General features: G+C 36.2%; 1 protein-coding gene across 1 annotated transcript in view; it reads right to left on the bottom strand.

Annotated features, from left to right (window-relative positions):
• LOC150089496 (dynein beta chain, ciliary-like) overlaps positions 1 to 22,662 on the bottom strand; it is a 1,205,440-nt gene that overhangs the window by 1,000,861 nt on the left and 181,917 nt on the right. Inside the window, 1 exon segment of the mRNA XM_090390004.1 lies at positions 3,604 to 3,869. Coding sequence (XP_090246130.1) covers positions 3,604 to 3,869 — 266 coding nt within the window.

Genomic DNA, 22,662 nt, shown 5'->3' with positions numbered 1-22,662 from the left:
GTTCATCTGACGTCCATTTAGGATCGATCTGACATCCATCATCTGACATCGTTTCAATGCTTCCCATTTTGAATTTGTTGTTGGTAACATCATCAGTTGGTTCCACCGTATAGAATTTAAATTCTATCTCAGACCACCGTAGTCACCTTTACAAAAGCAAAAACCCTTCCCTTTACCCTTGATGGTAGTTACCTCTTTGAGTAAATCCCACTTCAGCACACTGGGATTACTGCCAACTAGTGGTTCCTTTATCTGCAGATTCTTGATGCATGAAGAATCACTACTGATAATCAGATCAAGAGTATTACTCCCTCTATTTGCTTCTCGAACATGCTGCTGTAGAAAACAATCATCCAATAAATCCACAAAAGCCTTGCTAGTGTGAGTGACCAACCCACAAATTCCAGTCAATATCCAGGAAATTAAAATCCCCCATTATAAGACACTCTGATTTACTGACCCACAATTTCTCTGCACAATTGCTCATTATACTCATCAGATTCATTAGGCCTACAACACACACCTACTCTCATTTTTCCTTTCCCAGTGCTTATGTCACACCAAACAGACTCAGCATTGCATTGTCCACCCACTTCAACCGGATGCACTTCCTTAGATTTTACGTGTTTCTTAACTAACAGCATAACCCCCTCCTCCCTTCCTGTCCTCTCTATTCTTTCTGTACACATTGTACTCCCCAAATTCCAGTTCTGCACTGCTTATGTCTGTGTGACACCATGTCTCTGATATCCCAACAATATCTGCCTTTGATGTCTTGACTAGCACTTCAAGCTCATCGAATTTATTAACTATACTCCTAGCATTGGTGTACATGCAAGTATACATGCACCTGTTTCTACTCTTAGTTACCCTAACGCAGCCCATGTATTTACATGTTCCACTATGACTCCCAGCAGTCCTGGAAATTCCCATTGCCTTGCTTTCCAGGTTGCTGCTCATTTGCATTTCAATAGAAGTAGTGCAAGAATCACTTTTACCTCTGCCAACAGCTATAAATGTACTAGTCCGTGTATCCACCCAAGCTAGCAGTTTTCTGACCCACCTAATTCTGCCTCGATAGCGTCAGCAAATATTCTTGCACCCTTTCTATTTAAGTGTATCCCATCCCAGAAGCAGTCTCTCCTGTTAGCAAGTACAGACTAGGCTGAGAAAAATTCTGCCCCTTGAACTGCTACATTTAGCATTAGTAGAGGCATATGATGCAAGAAAGCAAGCTTATGCAGCATCAGGCAAAAAAAAAAAAAAAAAAAGAAACCTCTCATTTCACCCCTCTGTTCATTCGAAATACCTGTCCAGCTGAGCCTTAAATTTATTTAGGCAATGAACTCCCACAACAAGGGATGGAAATCTGTTCCACCAACCAACTACCTGCTGGCTAAAGGCAAATTTCCGCACATCTATCCTACATCTGTCTTTCCTCAATTTGAATTTATGCCCTCTCAGGTGATTATTCTGAGCAAGAGGAAGAATCCTATCGGCATTGAGCATACTCAAACCATTCAAGGCTTTATACACCTATATCTGATCACCTCGCCGGTGCCTAGTCTCCAGACACTGTAATCTGCAAAACTTAAGCCTTTCTTCGTAAGAGCAACTCTTTGTTCCATTCACTAATCTTGTTGCCCTTCTCTGTACTTGTTCCAGCAGCTCTACATCCTTCTTAAAATGAGGCCTCCAGACCTGTATACAGTACTCAAGGTGTAGACTGACCATTGCCTTATACAAGGGAATAATCACCTCCTTATCCCTGCTAGAAAATTTCCTGTATATCATTGACAAGACACTATGAGCTACTCTTGCAGCCTGTCTGCACTGCTCAGAAAACTTCATATCTGCCTGCACAATTATTCCCAGGTCTTTTGCATTCTTTACCACCGTCAGTGCAGTACCACAGAGTTGATATGTTGCTCTGGGGTTACTGTTTCCCATATGTAGTACTTTACATTTGTCACTTTTAAACTTCATTTGCCACGTCTCAGCCCATCTGCTCAACCTTTCCAGATCTTGTTGCAGCAGCACAGTGTCAGTAGTGTCCTTGACATCCCTGCCAACCTTCGTATCGTCTGCAAACTTGGACATTAAGCTTGATATACCATCATCAATATCATTCATAAACACCGAAAACAACAACGGACGAACACTGAACCCTGAGGAACTCCACTAATAACATTAGTCCACGATGAGCAGTGTCCATTGATTACCACTCTCTGTCTTCTCCCCCTCAGCCACACCTTTATCCATAGCAGCAATTTGCCTCCAATGCCACACTGCTAATTTGTGCAGCAGTCTTCCATGTGCAACAGTATCAAAAGCCTTTCTAAGATCCAAACAGAATCACATTTGGTAGGAAAAGATACAGAAACAGTGCTGTTTCTGTATCCTTTTGGTAAATACAGATACAGAAAACCATCTGTATAAATTTTATCAAAGTGTAGATAATTTTGTAAATGAAGGGTATGTAGCTGTTGGATATTGAGATATGCTAGAAAATGTTTTCCCCATTGTTGTAAGTAATTATCACAATAAGATATGAAGGAAGTCCATGGAGCATTTGCATCTATCTGATCTTGAAGGATTTTTTCAAGATGAACATTCCAGAATTCCGTTAACTTCAGAAATCTGATACCAACAGGTTGATTCATCATGAGTTTGCTCCTACAAATAACACTGGACACTGTGGATCATGTAGAACCTAATGGAATGGGTAAATAGGCTTTTAGTTTAACTACATAGTAGAGTAGTAACATCTTTCTCCTGATAGTGAGTGGAGGTTCATAGGCTTCAACATAAAAGCTTTGTACTGGTGACAATCTGCAAGCACTTGATGATCTGGAGGGCAAAATGTTGGACAAGGACTAAGCATGCCAAGGCACCCTTCCTAGCAGAATCATACACAGGAAAACCATAGTCTAGTTGAGATCTAATAAGTGAGAAATACAAGTGAAGTAAGTTGTAACGATCTGCATCCCAAGTGGTAACCCAAAGTATATTCATTTTCTTTAGTATGTAATCCACAGATGTTTGATATGCTCTAAAAAGTTTAACTTGCTATCAAATATCAAACCTAGGAGACGAATAATGCCCATGTCTGGAAGAGGTTGATTAGTTAAATATAGCTGAAGGTCAGGATGCATCTTGTGCTTGTTACAGAAGTGTACTGTAGGTTTAGGTTTGATAATCTCTATCCAAATTGTGCCATCCATAACTAAGTTATTTTAGGTTTTCAAGCTTGCACAACATATAAATCGACCCACAAACACACATACTTTCACTTACACAATACAGCTTAAATTTCCAATGCACAGAGAAATCAACTATTCTGACTCAAAATCATAGCACATTTTATGACCTTAAAGATATGGTACTGCATTGTGTTTTAGCATAAACCATAAACCATTTTTGTACTGAGCGATTTAAGTGACATTAGGGAGACAAAATTATATTAAGAATTAGAGATTACATCTCATTTTTTTCATTTATAATTTTCAAATATCATTCACCAATATTAAAAGTAAAATAAAAATTTTAAAAAGGAATATAAAGATACAAAACAAAAATTCATATTACCATTTTTATACTTACAAATGTTCTGTTTTTCGAAGAGAGTTAACAGGAATTGAGATTCTATCTTTTAAATCCTGAATCCACTTTAATGTCCTTGCAAGAGGTGGCATGCATTTATACACTGAAGATGTTCCAGTAACTTTAATCACAACCATCTGTTGTTCATAAAGATTTTTAGCAGAATCCAAATCTTTCTCCACCATACTGATCAGATGAAACTGACAGGATGCAAAATCTGCTTTAATAACTGGACACTCCAAAACTGGTGCAAACAAGTTAATCACCTAGAATAAATTCATTTTAACAATAAAAAAAAAGTCAAATTTAAAAGTGGACATGATCTCATGAAAAATAAATACACTGCTAACATCAGTAGCAGTTGAAATAATATTATGGGCTAGTGAAAGCTTATTTTATATAAAGTCATACCCTGATGTCCAATTAATTTACAATTCAATTATTTGATGCTTGTATATTTACAAATTTTAAGGCAATGCAGAAAAATCCCCAAAGCAGAAGGAACTGGTACCACAGGAGCAAGCTGTTATCAGTGACTCTATTGTCAGACAAATGGGAAATATATTGTGCAAAAAAGTGGAACAGGACCATAGTATGTCTGCCAGGGGCAAAGGTTGATGATGTTGAACAGCAGATATCTTTTAAGGCCACAAAAGGTGACACTGTTGTACAAGTTCGCACTAATGACATTAAGATTAGAAGATCTGCAGACTTACATAACAAGCACAGGTAAATGTTGAAAAAAGTTGCAAGTTAGGGTTGAATTTAAAAGTGTATTGCAATTCTGCCAAGACACAATAGGAGGGAGTAAATGATGAGAGCTGCCTTGTCAATCAATTTGGCCAAGGAGAGGCTGTGCAAGGCTCATGGAGAAAATTTTTTCGCAGCATGGTCTATGCTTGTTAACAGGAGAGATTGCTTCTACAGGGATGGGTTACACTTATGCAAAAAGGGTGCAAGAATATTTGCTGATGTTATCAAGGCAGTGTTAGGTGGGTTAGAAACTGATAGCTTAGGGGGATTACACAGACTAACAGATTAATGCAGGCAGAGATGAAAGTGATTTTTGCACTGCTTCTATTCGAATGAGCAACAGCTTGGAAAGCAAGGTGCTAGGGTTGAAGTGCCGGTCAAGATATCAAGGGCAGATATTGTTGGGATATCAGAGAAGTGGTGTCACACAGAGATAAAGAATGCAGAATTTAAATTTGGGAAGTACAATGCATACATAAAGGACAGACAGGACAGGAAGAGAGGAGGGATAATGCTGTTAGTTAAGAAACAAAATCTAAGGCAGTGTATCCAGTTGAAATGAGTGAACAGCACAGTTCTGAGTCAGTTTGGTGTAACCTAACAGACATTAACACTGAGAAAGCAAAAATAAGATTAGGAGTGTATTATAGGCCTAATGTCTGTGATGCCTACAATGAACAACTGTACGGAGAAACAGACTGGGCCAGTAAATCAGAATGTCTTATAATGCAGGATTTTAACTTTCCAGATATTTATTGGAACTTGTGCGTTAGTCACTTGCTCACTAGCAAGATTTTTTGGGATTTACTGGATGACTGTTTTTCTACAGCAGCATGTTCAAGAGGCAACTAGAGTGAGTAATACTTTTGATCTGATTATCAGCAGTGATTATTATTATTATTATTATTATCATTAGCCGTATGGTGCAAGGAAGCCTGAGGCTTATGCTGCACCAGCCAAAAAAAATTTCTGAGTTACCCTGAAAGAGAGAGAGAGAGAGAGAAGTAGAAGGGAATCAACAAGAAAGAGAAGAATGATGATATCCAGCTCGGGACCCTGGGTGTGCCAAGCCCATACTCACACCAGATGTGAGCCCCTGGGGTTATTCATGCATTAAGAACTGCAGATAAAGAAACCACTAGGTGGCAGGGATCACAGTATACACTGTGATTTACAGTACAATCACAGTACACTGTGATTTACTCAAAGATGAGTGAAATGGGAGGGATTTTTTTGTTTCTTTGGCTGATGCTGCATAAGCTTGCTTTCTTGCATCGTGTGCCTCCGCTAATGTTAATGTTAATTAACTACCATCAGGGGTAAAGGGAAGGGTTTTCCTATCTTAAAGGTGATACAGTGGTCTTAGATGGTTTTTAAATTCTATACAGTGAGACCAACTGATGATGTTACCAACAGCAAATTCCAAATGGGAAGCATTCAAGAAATTAATCTTGGAAGTTACTAGGCTTTTCATATCAAATAAAAGATACTGTTCAAAGTTTAGGCTTAAATGGATGTCAGATGACTAATCAGACTCTTGGCAGGGGATAAAAATGCACAGGATGCATATAAATTATCAGGCGACAGAGAAGCCTCTGGTAGATATAAGCTAGTCTGAAATGAAGTCACAAAGGAGGTTAGGCAGGAAAAGTTAGATTATGAGAAATCGTTGGCAAAGTATGCAAAGAAAAAAGCAAAGACTTCTTTACTTATTTAAACTGTAGAAGGAAAGTATGAATCAGTTTGGTCCACTTGATATCGATGGTTTGTTAATAATCCTACTCTGGTAGCTGACAAACTGAATGAGTATTTTGCATCTACATTCACACATGAGGAACTCTATAGAGAAGTGGAGGCCAGAAGCTTATCAAACTCAAACTGGGAGGTAAATGACATTGTAATAACTAAGAGCAAAGTGGAGGAGAAATTGTTGAAGTGACATAAGAAAGGCACCTGGGGGTGGATGAGATCTGCTCAGTTACATTAAGAGAAGCAGCAAAGAAAGTAAGCAAATCCTTATCCATAATTATGAGAGCATCCTTGGATTTGGGGGTGGTTCCCACACACTAGAGAAGTGCAAATGTATCCTCAATTCACAAAGGGAGATCAAAGGGTGACATGAATAATTACAAAACTGTTTGTTTAGCTTCTGTTCCAGGAAAAATAATGGAGTAATGGGTAAAGAAGCAATGCAGGATCATCTAGACAAGACTTCAAATATAGTTGAGACACAGCATGGATTTATTAAAGGGAAATCTTGCATGACCAATTTTAATGGATACTTTGATGTGATCACAAAGGAACCGGATGCAAAAAATAATTTTGATATCATATATTTGGATTTCAGGAAAGCTTTTGATACTGTTACACATGGAAGACTGCTGTACAAATTAGGGCAGTGTGGCATTAAAGGGAAGTTGCTTCTATGGATTGAGGGATGGTTGAGTGGGAGAAGACAGAAAATGACAATCAACTGACATTGCTCTTTGTGAACTAATGGTATTAGTGGAGTTCCCCCATGATTCAATGTTGGTATCATTGTTGTTTTCTATATTTATCAATGATATTGATGAAGGTATAACAAGATTAATGTCCAAGATTGTAGATGATAAAAAGGTTGGCAGGGTTGTTAATGACAGTAACAATAGTATTCTGCTGCAACAGGATCTGTTAAAGTTGATCAGATAGGCTGAGAGGTGGCAACTGTAGCTTAATATTGACAAATGCAAAGCACTGCATATGGGTAGCAGTAATCCCAGAAGAACATATCAACTGTGGGACTATACTCAGGGTAGTGGAGAATGAAAAGGGGCTGGGACAATTGTGCCATCAGATTTGAAGTTTTCAGAGCAGCTCATGGGGGTCTTGTAAGTGATATACTGGAACTTTACTAGCAGGATAAGGGGGCAATTATACCTTTGCATAAGAATCACACCTTTGTCGGATCACACCTTGAGTACTACATACAGTCTAGAGGCCTAATTTTAGGAAGGATGTAGAGTTGCTGGAACGAGTACAGAGGAGGGCAACGAGATTGGTGAGGGGGGGAAACAAAGGAGTGCTCTTACCAAGAAAGGCTTAAGTTCTGCTAATTGCAGTGTCTGTAGATGCACCTTCAAGGTGAGCAGATTGAGTTGTATAAGGCTTTGAATATTGGATCCAATATCTTTCTATTTCAGAAGATTTAGGAGAAGTCTGGTTGGTCTGCCTCCATAAAATCCACTCATGCAAACCTTCTCAATGGTAAGCCCTGTTACGTCACTTAGGTGGCAACAAATGCAGAACTGGAATTTGGGGAGTACAATGTGTACAGAAATGATAGACAGGATAGGAAGGGTGGATGTGTTATGCTGTTAATTAAGAAAAACATAAAATCAAAAGAAGTGCATCCAGTTGATATAGTTGAACAGTGCACTGCTGAGTCAGTTTGGTGTGACATAAGCACTACGAAAGCAAAAATAAGAGTAGGAGTGTGTTATAGGCCTAATGACTCAAATGAGTAGAATGAACAATTGTACAGAGAAATAGAGTGGGCTAGTAAATCAGAATGTCTTATAATGGGGGATTTTAACTTCCCAGATATTGACTGGAACTTGTGGATTGGTCACTCACACACTAGTAAGACTTTTGTGGATTTATTGGATGATTGTTTTCTGCAGCAGCATGTTCGAGAGGCATCGAGAGAGGGTAATACTCTTGATCTGGTTATCAGCAGTGATCATTCATGTATCGGGCTAGACAGGTGGGTTAAGTGCCTGCCTGGCAACCCAAAGGTCGCGGGTTCGAATCATGCCTCGGGCTTGGATATCATGATGGTGCTGCACCTCCGGTTACGGTTGGATTTCACGGCCACGATACATGAGGGAAGCAGGAAAAAACTGGTTCCTTCGTGTATTGCTCACATTATACGAAATAAATAAATAAATCATTCATGTATTAAGAATTTGCAGATAAAGGAACCACTAGATGGCAGTGATCACAGTGTACTGATGTGGAATTTACTTAAAGATATAATTACCATCAGGGGTAAAGGAAAGGGTTTTTGCTTACGTAAAGGTGAGTACAGTGGTCTCAGACAGTTTTTAAATTTTGTACAGTGGGATCAACTGACAATGTTACCAACAGTAGATTCTAAGTGGGAAGCATTCAAGGAATTAATCGTGGATGCTACTAAAAGTTTCATACCTATTAAGAAATATTGTTAAAGGTTTAGGCCTAAATGGTTATCAAATGAACTAATGAGACTCGTGACAGAGAAGAAAAATACATGGGATGCATATAAATTATCAAGCGACTCAGAAGCCTATGGCAGATATAAGCTAGTCTGTAATCAGGTCACAAAGGAGGTTAGGCAGGCGAAGGCACATTACGAGAAATCCTTGGCAAAAGATGCTAAGAAAAACAGCAAGGATTTCTTTACTTATATAAACTCTAAAAGGAAGGGGATGAATCTGATTGGTCCACTTGACATCGATGGTTCGACTGTTGATGATCCTGCTCAGATAGCAAAAAAACTGAATGAGTATTTTGCATCTACATTCACACATGAGGAGTTATTAAGGTTTGAAAATAGCAGAAGGTTATCAAATTGTAGCAGGGTGCTTAATGATTTTGTAATAACTGAGAGCAAAGTGGAGAAGAAATTGTTGAAGTTAAACATAAGAAAGGCACCTGGAGTGGATGGGATCTATTCAGTTATATTAAAGGAGGCGGCAAAGCAACTAAGCAAACCCTTAGCCATAATTATGAGAGCATCCTTGGACTCAGGGGAGGTTCCCACGGACTGGAGATGTGCAAATGTATCCGCAATTCACAAAGGGGGAGCGAAGGGTGACACGAGTAATTACAGACCAGTTAGTTTAACTTCTGTTCTGTGTAAAATAATGGAATCACTGGTTAAAGATGCATTGCAGGATCATCTAGACAAGACTGCAGCAATAATTCAGACACAGCATGGGTTTGTTAAGGGAAAGTCTTGTCTGACAAATTTGATAGGCTATTATGATGTGGTTACAAAGGAACTGGATGCAAAAAATCATTTTTATATCGTACATTTGGATTTCAGGAAAGCTTTTGACAATGTTGCACATGGAAGACTATTGTACAAATTGGAGCAGAATGGTATTAAGGATAAGTTGCTACAATGGATAAAAGGATGGTTGAGTGGGAGAAGACAGAGGGTGGTAATTAATGGTTGCTGCTCTTCGTGGTCTAATGTTATTAGTGGAGTCCCACAGGGTTCGGTGTTGGGTCCTCTGTTGTTTTGTATATTTATCAATGATATTGATGAAGGTATATTAGGCTTAGTGTCGAAGTTTGCAGATGATACAAAGGTTGGCAGGGTTGTTAATGACAGTAATGGCGGTGTGCTACTGCAACAGGATCTAGATAATTTAGGCAGATGGGCTAAGAAATGGCAACTGAAGTTTTAACCTTGACAAATGCAAAGTACTGCATATGGGTAGAAGTAACCCCAGAGAAACATACCAACTGTGTGGTACTACACTTAAGGTGGTAGAAAATGAAAAAGACCTGGTAATAATTGTGCAGTCAGATATGAAGTTTTCTGACAATGCAGACAGGCTGCCAGGTCAGGTCATGGGATTTTGTCAATGATATATAGGAATTTTGCTAGCAAGGAAAAGGAGGTGATTGTCCCTCTGTATAAGGCAATGGTCAGGCCACGTCTTGAGTACTGCATACAGGTCTGGAGGCCTCATTTTAGGAAGGATGTAGATTTGCTTGAGCGTGTACAGAGAAAGGGAAACAAGATTGGTGAGTGGAATGAAGGGATCCTCTTACCAAGAGAGGCTTAAGTTCTGCAAATTGCAGTGGCTGGAGACTAGGCACCTGCGCGGTGATCTGATTGAGGTCTATAAGGCCTTGAATGGATTGAGCACGCTGAATTCTGATGGGATCCTTCCACTTGTTCAGATTACGAACCTAAGGGGACATAAATTCAAATTAAGAAAAGACAGATGTAGAATAGATGTGCGGAAATTTGCCTTTAGCCAGCGGGTGTTTAATTGCTGGAACAAACTTCCATCTGTCGTTGTGGAAGTTGATAGGTTAAATAAATTTAAGGAGGAACTGGACAGGCATTTGGAGGGAATGGTGTGATTTTTTTTTTTTTGGCTGATGCTGCATAAGCTCATACACTTGCTTTCTTGCATAACATGCCACTACTACTACAAATGTGTAGAGTGGTTCTCTTCAAGACGTCTGGTCAGCATGAAGAGGAAAAGACCAAACCCTCCAGCACATGACAGCACAACAAATGTCCCTCAGTCCCCAGCAGCTCTCACTCCCCCTCTTATGGCAGCGCGAGGATCAGGGTGGAAGAAGAGCGTGCTAAGAATCTCTGGGTATGACCAGGCTGCTATGCATGGAAAGAACTTGGCCTGTTACAACATAAGATCACTCATCAATGAAAACAGGATACTAGAGCTGGAAAAAGAATTAGAAAATGTGAAAAAGAGAGCTGGAAAAAGAATTAGAAAATGTGAAAAAGAGAGCTGGAAAAAGAATTGGAATATCATCAGTTTGGCTGAAACAAGAAGAAGGAAGGAATGAATCACTTATAAGTTTATCAAGTGGAAATCTGCTGTACACCAATGGAAACAGTGAAAGGAGCAAAGGTGGAGATGGCTTTCTGCCATAAAGATATAAAAACAACATTTTGGAATTCAAAAGTACATCACCAAGGGTGTCAAAGATTACTACTCAGGATTTCTAAGAGGTACAAGCTAAAGGTTATAATGATTTATGCACCAACATCAAGCCAACACCACGATAAAGAGTTTGAAGAAATGTACACCGAAATTGAGTCTTCTAGATGAGCAGAAAACCCACTACACTATCATTAAGGGGAACTTCAATGATAAGGTTGGAAAGGGACAAAACAGCGCAGAAAGGGGAACTATAAAAAATTTTGTAATCGGGGAAAGGAATGAAAGAGGTGAAAGACTTGTAGATTTTGCAGAATCTCGAAGATTGTCAGTAATGAACACTTTTTTCAAGAAAAGGGTGAACAGAAAGTGGACATGGAAGAGCCCAAATGGATAAACAACTAATGAAACCCTCACTAACAGAAGATATATCGTGAATGACATTACCGTCCCAAACAAGGTAAATGTTGTAAGTGATCACAGAATGGTAAGATGCACACTTGATTTAGATGTAAGAAAAGAAATGAAAAAATTAACTCGAGTAAATAATACGAAGGTTTTTGAGATAACAGAAGAGGAGAAAAAGCAGTATGTATTGGAACTTAAGAACAAGTTTGAACTTCTGCAGACTGCTCAGGATCAAGATATCGATGAGGAATATTACAATTTCCTGAACGTTATAAAGCCCAAGAAACCTATAGGTAAAAAGAAATCCAAAGAAGAAAAAATTAACCAAGACACACTTGTCATGATGAACCAAAGACGACAAATGAAGAGCAAGATAAACACCAACAAGGACAAAATTGAGTATACTAAGTTATGCAAAGCCATTAGAAAGAGACTCAGAGAGGACTAAAAAGTAGAACAAGCATTAAAGGAAAACAAAGAGCTTAAATCAGCAGCCATGAGAAGTAATACAGAAAGACAAATGATACTGAAACTGAAGAATACTGATGGTGTACATATAAATAGCAGAGAAGGCATAATTCAAATAGCAGAAGATTACTATAGAGAATTATTCAAGGAGCGAGGAAATGATGCCAGCAGTGGGAAAAACGGATTGCCAATTAGTAACACATACGACATACCAGATATCCTTCCTGATGAGATAAAATATGCGTTGAAGAAAATGAAGAATCGGAGAGCCCCAGGGGAAGATGAAGTTACTGTAGAGTTGTTAAAATTGGGAGGAAGAGACATGACACAAAAACTGACAAGACTATTCACAAAATGCATTAGAAAAGGTGTGATGCCTAAGGAGTGGAATAATGCAGTTGTAGTTTTGCTGCATAAGAAAGGAAATAAATCAGAAATTGGAAATTATAGACCAATTAGCTTGTTATCCTACATCTACAAGTTGTTCACAAGGGTCATTACTAACAGATTAGAAAGAATACTTGTTGAGGATCAACCAAAAGAGCAAGCTGGTTTAGGACAGGATTCTCAACTATGGATCACCTCCATGTAATAGCACAGCTAATGGAGAAAGCAAATGAATATAAAACAGCATTATGCCTGGCATTTGACTCCATACAGCATAAGGCAATGTTTCAGGCACTGGAAAGACAAGGCATAGATACCCCATATATTATGATTTTGAAGAAAATATATGAGAATGCTACCTCCTTTATTAGACTAGACAAAGACGGTAGCAAATTTAAAATTGAGAAAGGAGTTCGACAAGGAGACACAATATCTCCGAAATTGTTTACTGCTGCCCTTGAGGAAGCTTTCAGAAGATTAGACTGGTCACAGAAAGGAGTCAATGTGAATGGAGAGTACCTAAACCATTTACGATTTGCAGATGACATTGTGGTTATAAATCACGATCCCAAAGAATTAGAGGAAAATCAGTTATGCACAGTTAGTAAGGATTTTGGACTAAAGATGAATATGGATAAAACAAAAGTAATGATGAACAAGTATGCCACAGAAAGGGATATAATGATTGAAGGAGCAGTAATTGAAAAGGTGGAGTCATATATTTATCTGGGACAAGTCATTAGCTGTAATAATGATAAATGGATAGAATACAAGAGAAGAATAAATTTTGGATGGATAGCATTCAGGAAATATAGTCACATACTGAGTAGCAATATCCAAATTTGTCTGAAACGTAAAATAATGAACCAATGTAACTTCCCATCCAGTGGCACAGCTAAGTTTTTTGGGCCCTTAGGCAAGAAATCATTTTGGACCCCTTACTTTTATTAAAATAAAATTTAATTTAGGTATAATATAAAAAAAACGTTGAATCATTTTAATAACATAAATATATAGATTATTTATGATTTCTTTATAATTTTACAAACACCAAAACATGAAAATTAATATTACAATACAATACTACTTATTAAATACAATTTGACAAACATAAAAAATTATACTATAACTAACAAATTTACAAAAAAAGTTAAAATGGTAGTTTTAGCACTTTTACATTTGCGAAATCATTAATAAAATCCATTTTACTGGCATATTTATGCTCAATAGCCAACATTGCAAGATTGCACAGTCTACTTTGACCAATAGCATTTCTTTTATAATCTTTTATTATTTGTAATTTACCAAATTATCTTCTTTCAGCAGAGGCAGCTGGCAGGGTAAAAAAATAAAGTAAAATTTCTGAAAAGTCAAATAAAAAAATTGTCTGATAGACATGTCTGCTGATAAATCTTGTTTAATAAGTGTGATTAAATTATAATATTGAATCGACAGTTGGGGAGAGAGTACAGATTAATACTTTTTATGAGATTTTCATACTCACTTAATATATCACACCCATTTGACATATTAATTATTATTTTTTTTCAGTTCTGGTATTGCAAAATAATTTTTTACTAACTTCATACTTTTGAAATGATTTTTAATTTGTATTATAATTTATCTAAAACAGTAAAAAATACTGACTTCAAAAAAAAAATGAATTTCTAATATCAAAATCTGAAGCTAATTCATCGTACTCTCTTTTAGTTCTACGTTTTCGTTTGTCTTCAAATTTGGGATCTACCCCAAACTCCTTGGCAATTTTCTCAGATTCGTATTTAATTTGTTTGTATGAATTTCAAATGTTTTATAAATTTTTACTGACTCGGTCCAATACAGAAGTACATTCATCGTGATCTATATCATGCTTCTGTAGAGTTTTCGGAGCATAATTAATTTCGCACATCACATTATTCAAAAATATACAAATGAAAATAAAATCAAATGTCATCATTTGCTTCATTATTCTACACGCTTCGTGCCGGTCTGCTTTTTTAGTTGATTTAAGATTAATTTCTGTCAAAGCTTTTATAATATCCTCAAAATGAACTTTCACAGCTGTTACAGACTGTAATCTACCAGACCAGCGATTAGGGTTGAGTTTTTTTTAATGTAACTTCAGATTCCCCAGTAAATAAAAAAAAAAAAAAAAAATCCCACCTTTTTGTACTATTTCCAAAAAAATTATACAAAATTTGAAGAATGTTGAAAAATTATGAAACATTATTACAACAATTTATATTATTAATAACTAAATTTAAATTGTGACTTGCACAATGAATGTACTCTGCATTTGATTGGATCCTTTTAATGAGTGACTCACACTATTATAAACCCCACTCGTGGCATTAGCCCCATCATATCCCTGACCATAACATTTTTCAATGGAAATATTTAGTTTGTGTAATATTTTCATTATATTATCCATCATCATTTCTGCTGAATGATCATTCATGTCATAGAATCCAAAAAACATTTCAAAATCTTTGGATTTTTATTTAAATTTCAGAATCTTTGGATTTTTATTTAAATTTCAGAATCTTTGGATTTTTATTTAAATTTCAGAATCTTTGGATTTTTAATTTTCATTATCCATCATCATTTGAGCGAATTATGTGAACATGTTGTACAATAACATTTAATTGACCTTTTTTTGTGAGACCTTTTTTTTTGTGACTTGAGTGTAACACTTTTATTTTGTTAATTTCGTACCTAAACATTCTATTAACTCATTTTGGATAGTAGAGCTTAAATAAGTTACTGAACCAGATGGTTTATTAATAATTTGTTTCATTACGTCATCATAGTAGGAAAGTAAACAGACTTGTGATAAAAAATTGCCATTATAATCTTCTAAAAATCCTTCCTGATGACCGCGAAATGCTAAAGAATTTTTAGCCAACATAAGCGTTATCTGAAATACCGTTCTAGTACCATTTTCCAAAATGAGGATCTGTATCTTACTTGTTCCTCAAGATCTTTATCAATCATTGCGTTCTTTGAAACAGTTCATGTTTTTTAACTCAGATAAAAACACTGAGTTTTTATTGGAAAAGATAGATTTTTCCAATCTCATAGTTTGCAGTAGCACAGCCACACACAAGGAGCTGGACCATACATTGAAGTAGAATAGTAGTACCTGTCACTAAAACTTCTATTTTGTTGTTCAGGATCCCTTGGAAATTGTCCTTTAGGTCTCTGAGGTGACAAACTCATAGTGTTTCTTTTTGTTTCATCAGAAATGTTGATGTCCACATATTCTCCAAGATCACTTAAGGGAATAAATGGTGCAGTGCGTTCAACACTAATTTCCAATGAAGACATATCTATTATTGTTGAATTGTTTTTGTATGACCCAGCTTTATTTAAATGATCCGCAGATATATTACACCAGCAGCATTCTTTACTGCATTTTCCGATTCAGTACTGGTCTTTTCTTTACCTTCTTCTGGACATAATTCATTACTGTGCTTTGTAAAGAAATGATCCAATTTAGGTAATTTATTAAAAAAAGAACTGCTTGTTCTTTTTGCTTTCTCCATTGTTCTTTTTTGGGCTCCACTCTTTTCCATTTTTAACTAAATTTTTATTAATTTAATTTTAAACTTTATATTTTAAATACAAATAGCAATAATAAACAAATACATTTTTGTATGTCAATTGCTGTTTTGATAATGACTTAAACTTGAATTGAAATTAATCGACTAACAACTTTTGACCACCGTATATGGCTAAATGTTCATATACGGTGGGGCCTATCCCCCCTCTTCCTGTCAAGTTGGGGAATGCCGAACACCATACGATATGATGCATACATATACAGTAACTGAACAGGTGTCTGATCACTATACAAAGTTGCATTTGTAAAAGCAAAATAAAGACTGCCACCACTTGGGTTTTTTATGTTTTGGCGATAAGATATAAGAATTCCTTCCTTATTCTAGATGTATAACATTGTTGAGGAGCTCAGTGAAAAAAATATTTTCATTACATGTTGCGTCTGTCTATAGGCCCTAGCATAGTAGGGGTGGAAACTACTTCCAGCTGTTTATGGGGCCCTGATGAAGCAGGGCCCCTCATTCACCAGGGCCCCTAGGCTTTGCCTACTTTTGCTATATGGTAGCTATGCCCCTGTCCCCACCATGACTTATAAAAGTGAAACTTGGGCACTCACCAAAAGAATGGAAGAGAAGCTAAGAACTACACAGCGAAGAATGGAACAAATTATATTGGGAATCAGACTATTAGATAAGAAGAGAAACACATGGATTAGGCAACAAACTCAAATAAAGGACATTCTTATCAAAACTATTGAACTAAAATGGTCTTGGGCAAGACACATAGCACGAAGACATGATAACAGATGGACAAAGTAAATAACAGAATGGTACCCAAGAGGAGCTAGAAGAAAACCTGGAAGACAACGATGGAGATGGACAGTTGAAATTCATGAGTTTGTGGGTAGTAAGTGGATGGCCACTGCACAAAACAGAAGGAACTGGAAAGTTGCTGGAGAGGCCTTCATCCTGCAGTGTATTGAAAATGGCTGATTATGATGATGAAGGCTTTGAATGGCTTGAGCAAGCACAATGCTGATGGGATTCTTACACTTGCTCAGATTACACACTTAAGGGAGCAAATAAATTCAAATTGAGCAGTATAGTTACAGTATAGATGTGGGGAAGCAGTTTACAGTTTACTGGAACAAATTACCCTCTGTCGTGGAAATTGATACCCTACAATCATTATTCTTGGTTGATCCCAATGTGTGCACACACACACACACCACTGATTGTCAGTTTGAGAATGTTCAATTTTGTATTATATATTTGTCCACTCAGTCTGCATCTGTGGGTCTAATGGGTAGTACCACTATGTCTTGTTCTCATTATTTATTATTTTGTCTGTTTTTTGTCATTAAATAATTATTTTTAAAGAATAGAAATTATAGATCCTAAAATGAAAGTTAAAGCAAATATTAGCATTAGTTGAGGCATATGATGCAAGAAAGCAAGCTTATGCAGCATTAACCAAAAAAAAAAAAAAATCCCATTTCACCCATCCATTCACTCCAAATGCATGTCCAGCTCAGCCTAAAATTTATTTTTGCTATCAACTTCCATAACAAGTGATGGAAGTCTGTTCCAGAAATCAACTGCCTGCTGGCTAAAGGCAAATTTCCACACATCTATTCTAAAACTGTCTTTCTTCAATTTGAAACTATGCACCCGCAGGTTCTTAATCTGAGCAAGAGGAAGAATCCCATCAGCACTGAACTTGCTCAACCCATCAATCAGATCACCTCATATGTGCCTAGTGCCGCTGAAATTTGCCGAACTTAAGACTTTCTTGGTAAGCGCACCCATTTGTTCCCCTAACCAATCTTGTTGCCATTCTTTGCACTCGTTCTAGCAACTCTATATTCTTCCTAAAAACCCAACCATTGCCTTTCTGACCCAACCATTGCCTTATACAAAGGGATAATCACCTCCTTTTTCCTACTAGCAAAATTCCGGTATATCATTAATAATACCCCATTACCTGCTCTGGCAGCCTGTCTGCATTGCTCAGAAAACTTCACACCCAACTGCACAATTACGCCCAGATATTTTTTATTTTCTAACATCTAAGTGTAATACCACACAGTTTCACTGATGTTATTTCTACCCATATGTAGTACTTTGCATTTTGCATTTTGTTAAACTTCGGTTGCCACTTCTCAGTCCATTTGCCCAACTTATCTAGATCCAGTTGTGGTAGCATACTGTCTTTACTGTCATTAACAACCCTGCCAACCTTTCTATTATCTGTAAACTTGAACACTAAGCCTGATATACCTTCATCAATATCACTGATGAATACACAAAACAACAATGGGCCCAGCACCATACCCTGCAGAACTCCACTAATAATATTAGCCCAAAAAGAGCAGTGTCCATTGATTACCACCCTCTGCCATCCCCACCCAACCATCGCTTTATGCATTGTAGCAACTTGCCCTTAATACCATACTGCTCCAATTTTGGTTTTTAGGAGCATTAGCAACTAAGGCCATATTGCTCCAGGGATATGCGGTGGTCATTCCCTGACCTTTCCGCATCCGTATTTGGTGGTCACGGGCTCGAACCCCGGTCTAATCAAGAAGCGTGTGCTATGCACTGCTGCTCCTGCCTACCTGGCTACGGAGGTGCCCAATGTAATGTGTGTGTGTGTGTGTGTGTGTGTGTGTGTGTGTGTGTGTGTGTGTGTGTGTGTGTGTGTGTGTGTGTGTGTGTGTGTGTGTTAAGCTGACATCTGACAGTTTCCACTTAAGAATGTGATGTTTAAGTATGTTAGATCTTTTAAATGTAGCTTTTAAATCTTTCACTTCCATTTTGAAACTTATTAAAAAGAGCAGACTAAATAAAGAGGCTAATTGCAACTTATTCATAGAGTGGCTCTACTGACGTCATGGAGAGTCTAAAACAAAAGGAAAAGGAACTGTTCTTTTATTCAGTGAGAAAGAATTTTACTGCTACATGATGCACAAATACCCACTGAAAAATTAGGTCTTTGTAAATGCTGACGTAGCCAAATTTCATCAACTGACAGTGCATCATTTTCAAATTTATAATTTTTGTGAACAAGTCTCCAGTATTTCTCAGTATCATTGAAGACAGAGAAATAGATGAAGCAATAGATATTTTGCAGTAATACTTCTGCAAATTTGAAGCATGAGAACTCACCAGAAGTTTACAAAAGATGAAAGAAATGATGTACAGTAACCCTTGGTTGGGGAACTGAGAAAGTACAGAAGGAAACTTGAAGTATAACAAACTATATCATGTTGTGCTTGTCATTTTAACAATCATTCACAGACAGCAGTATGTCTGAGAGGTTATTCAGCCAAGTTAAAAAAACAAAAACTCAGTTCAAAGCTTTGCTTTCTGATAAAACTTTGGAAAGCCATATCCAGAGAGCTTGGTTTGGTTTGGTTTAGATTTTTATTGGCACATTAGCAACTAAGGCTATAATGCACCAAAACCAGGCCCAGAGAGCAAGGCAATTTTTATAAACAAAACTATAGTTCAGTATTTCTGAAGAGGACACAATATGCACCAGTATCTTCCTTAGGACACTCATAATCAGGTGACAGTTTATAAAAGACAATCCATAGACAGAAAAATCCTAGATGCCTTAATGCTTGAAAGCATACCGTAACTGGTAAATAATCCTATGACCTTCTATCCTAATATAATTTGTGTGTTCTCAGTGAAATTTAATTCAAAGTCAGAATCTAAATTTAAAAATATCTCAGCTATTCTGCTGGTTTATTCTGATGAACATTATGAAGTTGAAGATTCTGAAGTTGAAGATGCTGAAGAAGCTATGTGGCTAAGTTTTTTTGGGAGCCACTAAGTGTAATTTATTTACTGATTTGAATTATTGTTTTTCCTAGCTTCTGATTTGAAATTAGTAGGGTAGTATTTTTTAGTATTTTCTTGATTAATTTGGTGTATTTGTTCTTTATTTGGCCCTTGTAATTACTTGAAAAACCACAGTCAACTTCTGCCAGCATTGCGTTTTATCAATAAGAACATTCGAATTTTGCTGCCAATATTTTAGTATTGATATAGCAAATACTGGAGTTTCTACATAGCTTTGTAGGAGTGTAATCAGTATCAGAAAAGGCTTATAAACTAATTTATAGCACTACATACGTGTTTTAATGTCATAACATATGACATTAATATTCATAGAGATTTTAGTATCAGTAATTTGGCATAGATACAGTACTGCAAATAGGTCAATCAAGAGTTCGAATCACGTAGATTCGAACGAGGTCATGATAAATTTAATTATCAATAGATAGTTATGATAGATAATAAATTTAACTATTTAGAAATGACAAGCATAACATTATAGCAATACACATAACTTAAACTTGATAGGAGATACGGAATTCGTTTTAATGTAAAATATGTATTTAAATTTAAATTTAATGTATGTATTTGTATCTCCAACCTCATGGTAGGAGATACAAATACATATTTCGAGGAGTCTCAGACAGTTTTTAAATTGTGTGCAGTGGGACCAACAGTAGATGTTAGCAACAGAAAATTTTAAATGGCAAGCATTAAAGGAATTAATCTTGGATACTACTAGGCTTTTCATACCAAATAAGAAATACTGTTCAAGCTTTAGGCTTAAATGGATGTCATATGAACTAATAAGATTTGTGCAGAGAAGAAAAATGCATGGGATACACATAAATTATCAGGAAAAACAGAAGACTATGGTATATATAAGTCTGTAATAAAGTCACAAAGAAGGGTTAGGCAAGCGAAAGCAGATTACAAGAAATCTTTGGCAAAGGATGCAAAGAAAAATAGCAAAGACTTCTTTACTTAAGTAAACTCTAGAAGGAAGGGGATGAATTAGTTTAGTCCACTTGATATTGATGGTTCCACTGTTGATGATCCTACTAGGTAGCTGACAATTGATATTGATGGTTCCACTGTTGATGATCCTACTAGGTAGCTGACAAACTGAATGAGTATTTTGCATATACATTCACACATGAGGAACTCTGTAGAGAAGTGGAGGCCAGAAGTTTATCAAACTCTAACAGAGAGATAAATGATTTTGTAATAACTGACAGGAAAGTAGAGGACAAATGGTTGAAGTTAAACATAAGAAAGGCACTTGGGGTGGATGAGATCTATCCAGTTATATTAAGAGAGGCAGCAAAGGTAGTAAGCAAATCCTTATCCACAATTATGAGAGCATCCATGTATTCAGGAAGGTCCCCACGGACTGGAGATGTGTAAATGCATCCCCAATTCACAAAGGGGAATCAAAAGGTAACATGAGTAATTACAGACCTGTTAAAGCAGAAACACACTATTATCACATCAAGGGACTCTTGTCATGTCACTGTTTAGGGTAAACTGTGAAGTCAGTCATAGAAGAAGCATCACTGTAACATAGGGTGACCAGATTAAAAATTTTATCTCAGGGTACTCATGCTTATGTTTGGGGTATTCATTCCTCATTTTGGGGTACTCACATTATATCGTAAAAAAAAACGAACAAGGTTAATAACAAATATTTTATTTCTATATTTTGTTGATTTTTACAAGTTCATGGAATGCAAGATTAGTCAAATTTTAATAAAATTAACCGAATTATAGCCTGTTTTTTAATTTGTTTAATTCGGAAAATTATATTACAAGAGTTATAAACACTAAAGGAAACTTTTTATAAATATTAACATCAAATGTTTTACATAATTGTTTACAATACATATTCAATAAACCTGATTTATTTTATCAAAAATAAAATATTTACCTAGCAATACTTTTCATTTGAGCGAATTTTCTTTAACGATTTTTCATTTTTTAGTACATATGTATAAAATTCTTTGCATGACATATTGTGATTGGTTTTCACCAGCAGTTCTTCTTCAACATTCTTATTTCTATCCTTCTTCCATGCGCTAAACATTAAGCTAAATACTTGCTTACTCATTGCATTTCAGTGAGGCAAAGCAAAAACAAAATTAATAATTTTTTCTGTATTATGTACTTCGTATGCATTTAAAATTTTATCCAAATATCTGTGGTATTTTTGAGGTCTTTTGTCTGAATATTTTTATGGATTTCAACAGAACATATTCTTCATACAGAAAATTGATACTGATATAGGGAATTCTAAATTTAAAAAAAAAGTTTGTTGTCTAAGCCTTAAAACATTACAGTGAAATAAAAAATAAGTCAAGTAGAATGTAAAAAGTTACAAAGTAAGCATAATATAAATATTCTATAACCCTCTTTGTAAACAACAACAACTTTATTGTCAGTTAATTCTTTCTTCCTAAATAATCATCTAAACAGGGTGTTTTATTATTTCTGCTTTTTTCAAATATCCCATTTCAAATTTAAAAAAATGGGTATCTTGGAAATTTATTATAATTACAAAAAGGGTTATTATACCCTTGAAATGGAATATATCTGGCAACCCTACTGTAACGTTGTACAGTCAGTTCTTGCTTTACGAGTTTTCACTTAACGAGTTTACGAGTTTTTTCTCTCCCAAATATCAAGTACAGTACACTCCCGCTAATCCGAACCCCTGTAATCCGAACGTCTGCCTAATCCGAACACGTTTCGGTCAGCGGAGAGGAAATTTTTTAGTTCGCAAAATATATGTTAAATACGTTAAATTTAAATGGTATTAATGGTACAAAGACATTTAGAATTCCACAAAAAAATTGTATTTTATTGTAGTACTGTACTAATACAAAATTAATAAATCAGTGTTTGACATGGCCTATTAAAACTACAGATCAATACTTATACACCAAAACAGGAACAAAAGCCATTTTTCAGAA

Source organism: Mastigoproctus giganteus, chromosome 2 (genome assembly GCF_048544385.1).
Source record: "Mastigoproctus giganteus isolate SK-2022 chromosome 2, ASM4854438v1, whole genome shotgun sequence".
NCBI lineage: Eukaryota > Metazoa > Arthropoda > Arachnida > Uropygi > Thelyphonidae > Mastigoproctus > Mastigoproctus giganteus.
Note: the sequence above shows the minus strand (reverse complement) of the source record. Positions and strands in the feature narration are given on the sequence as shown.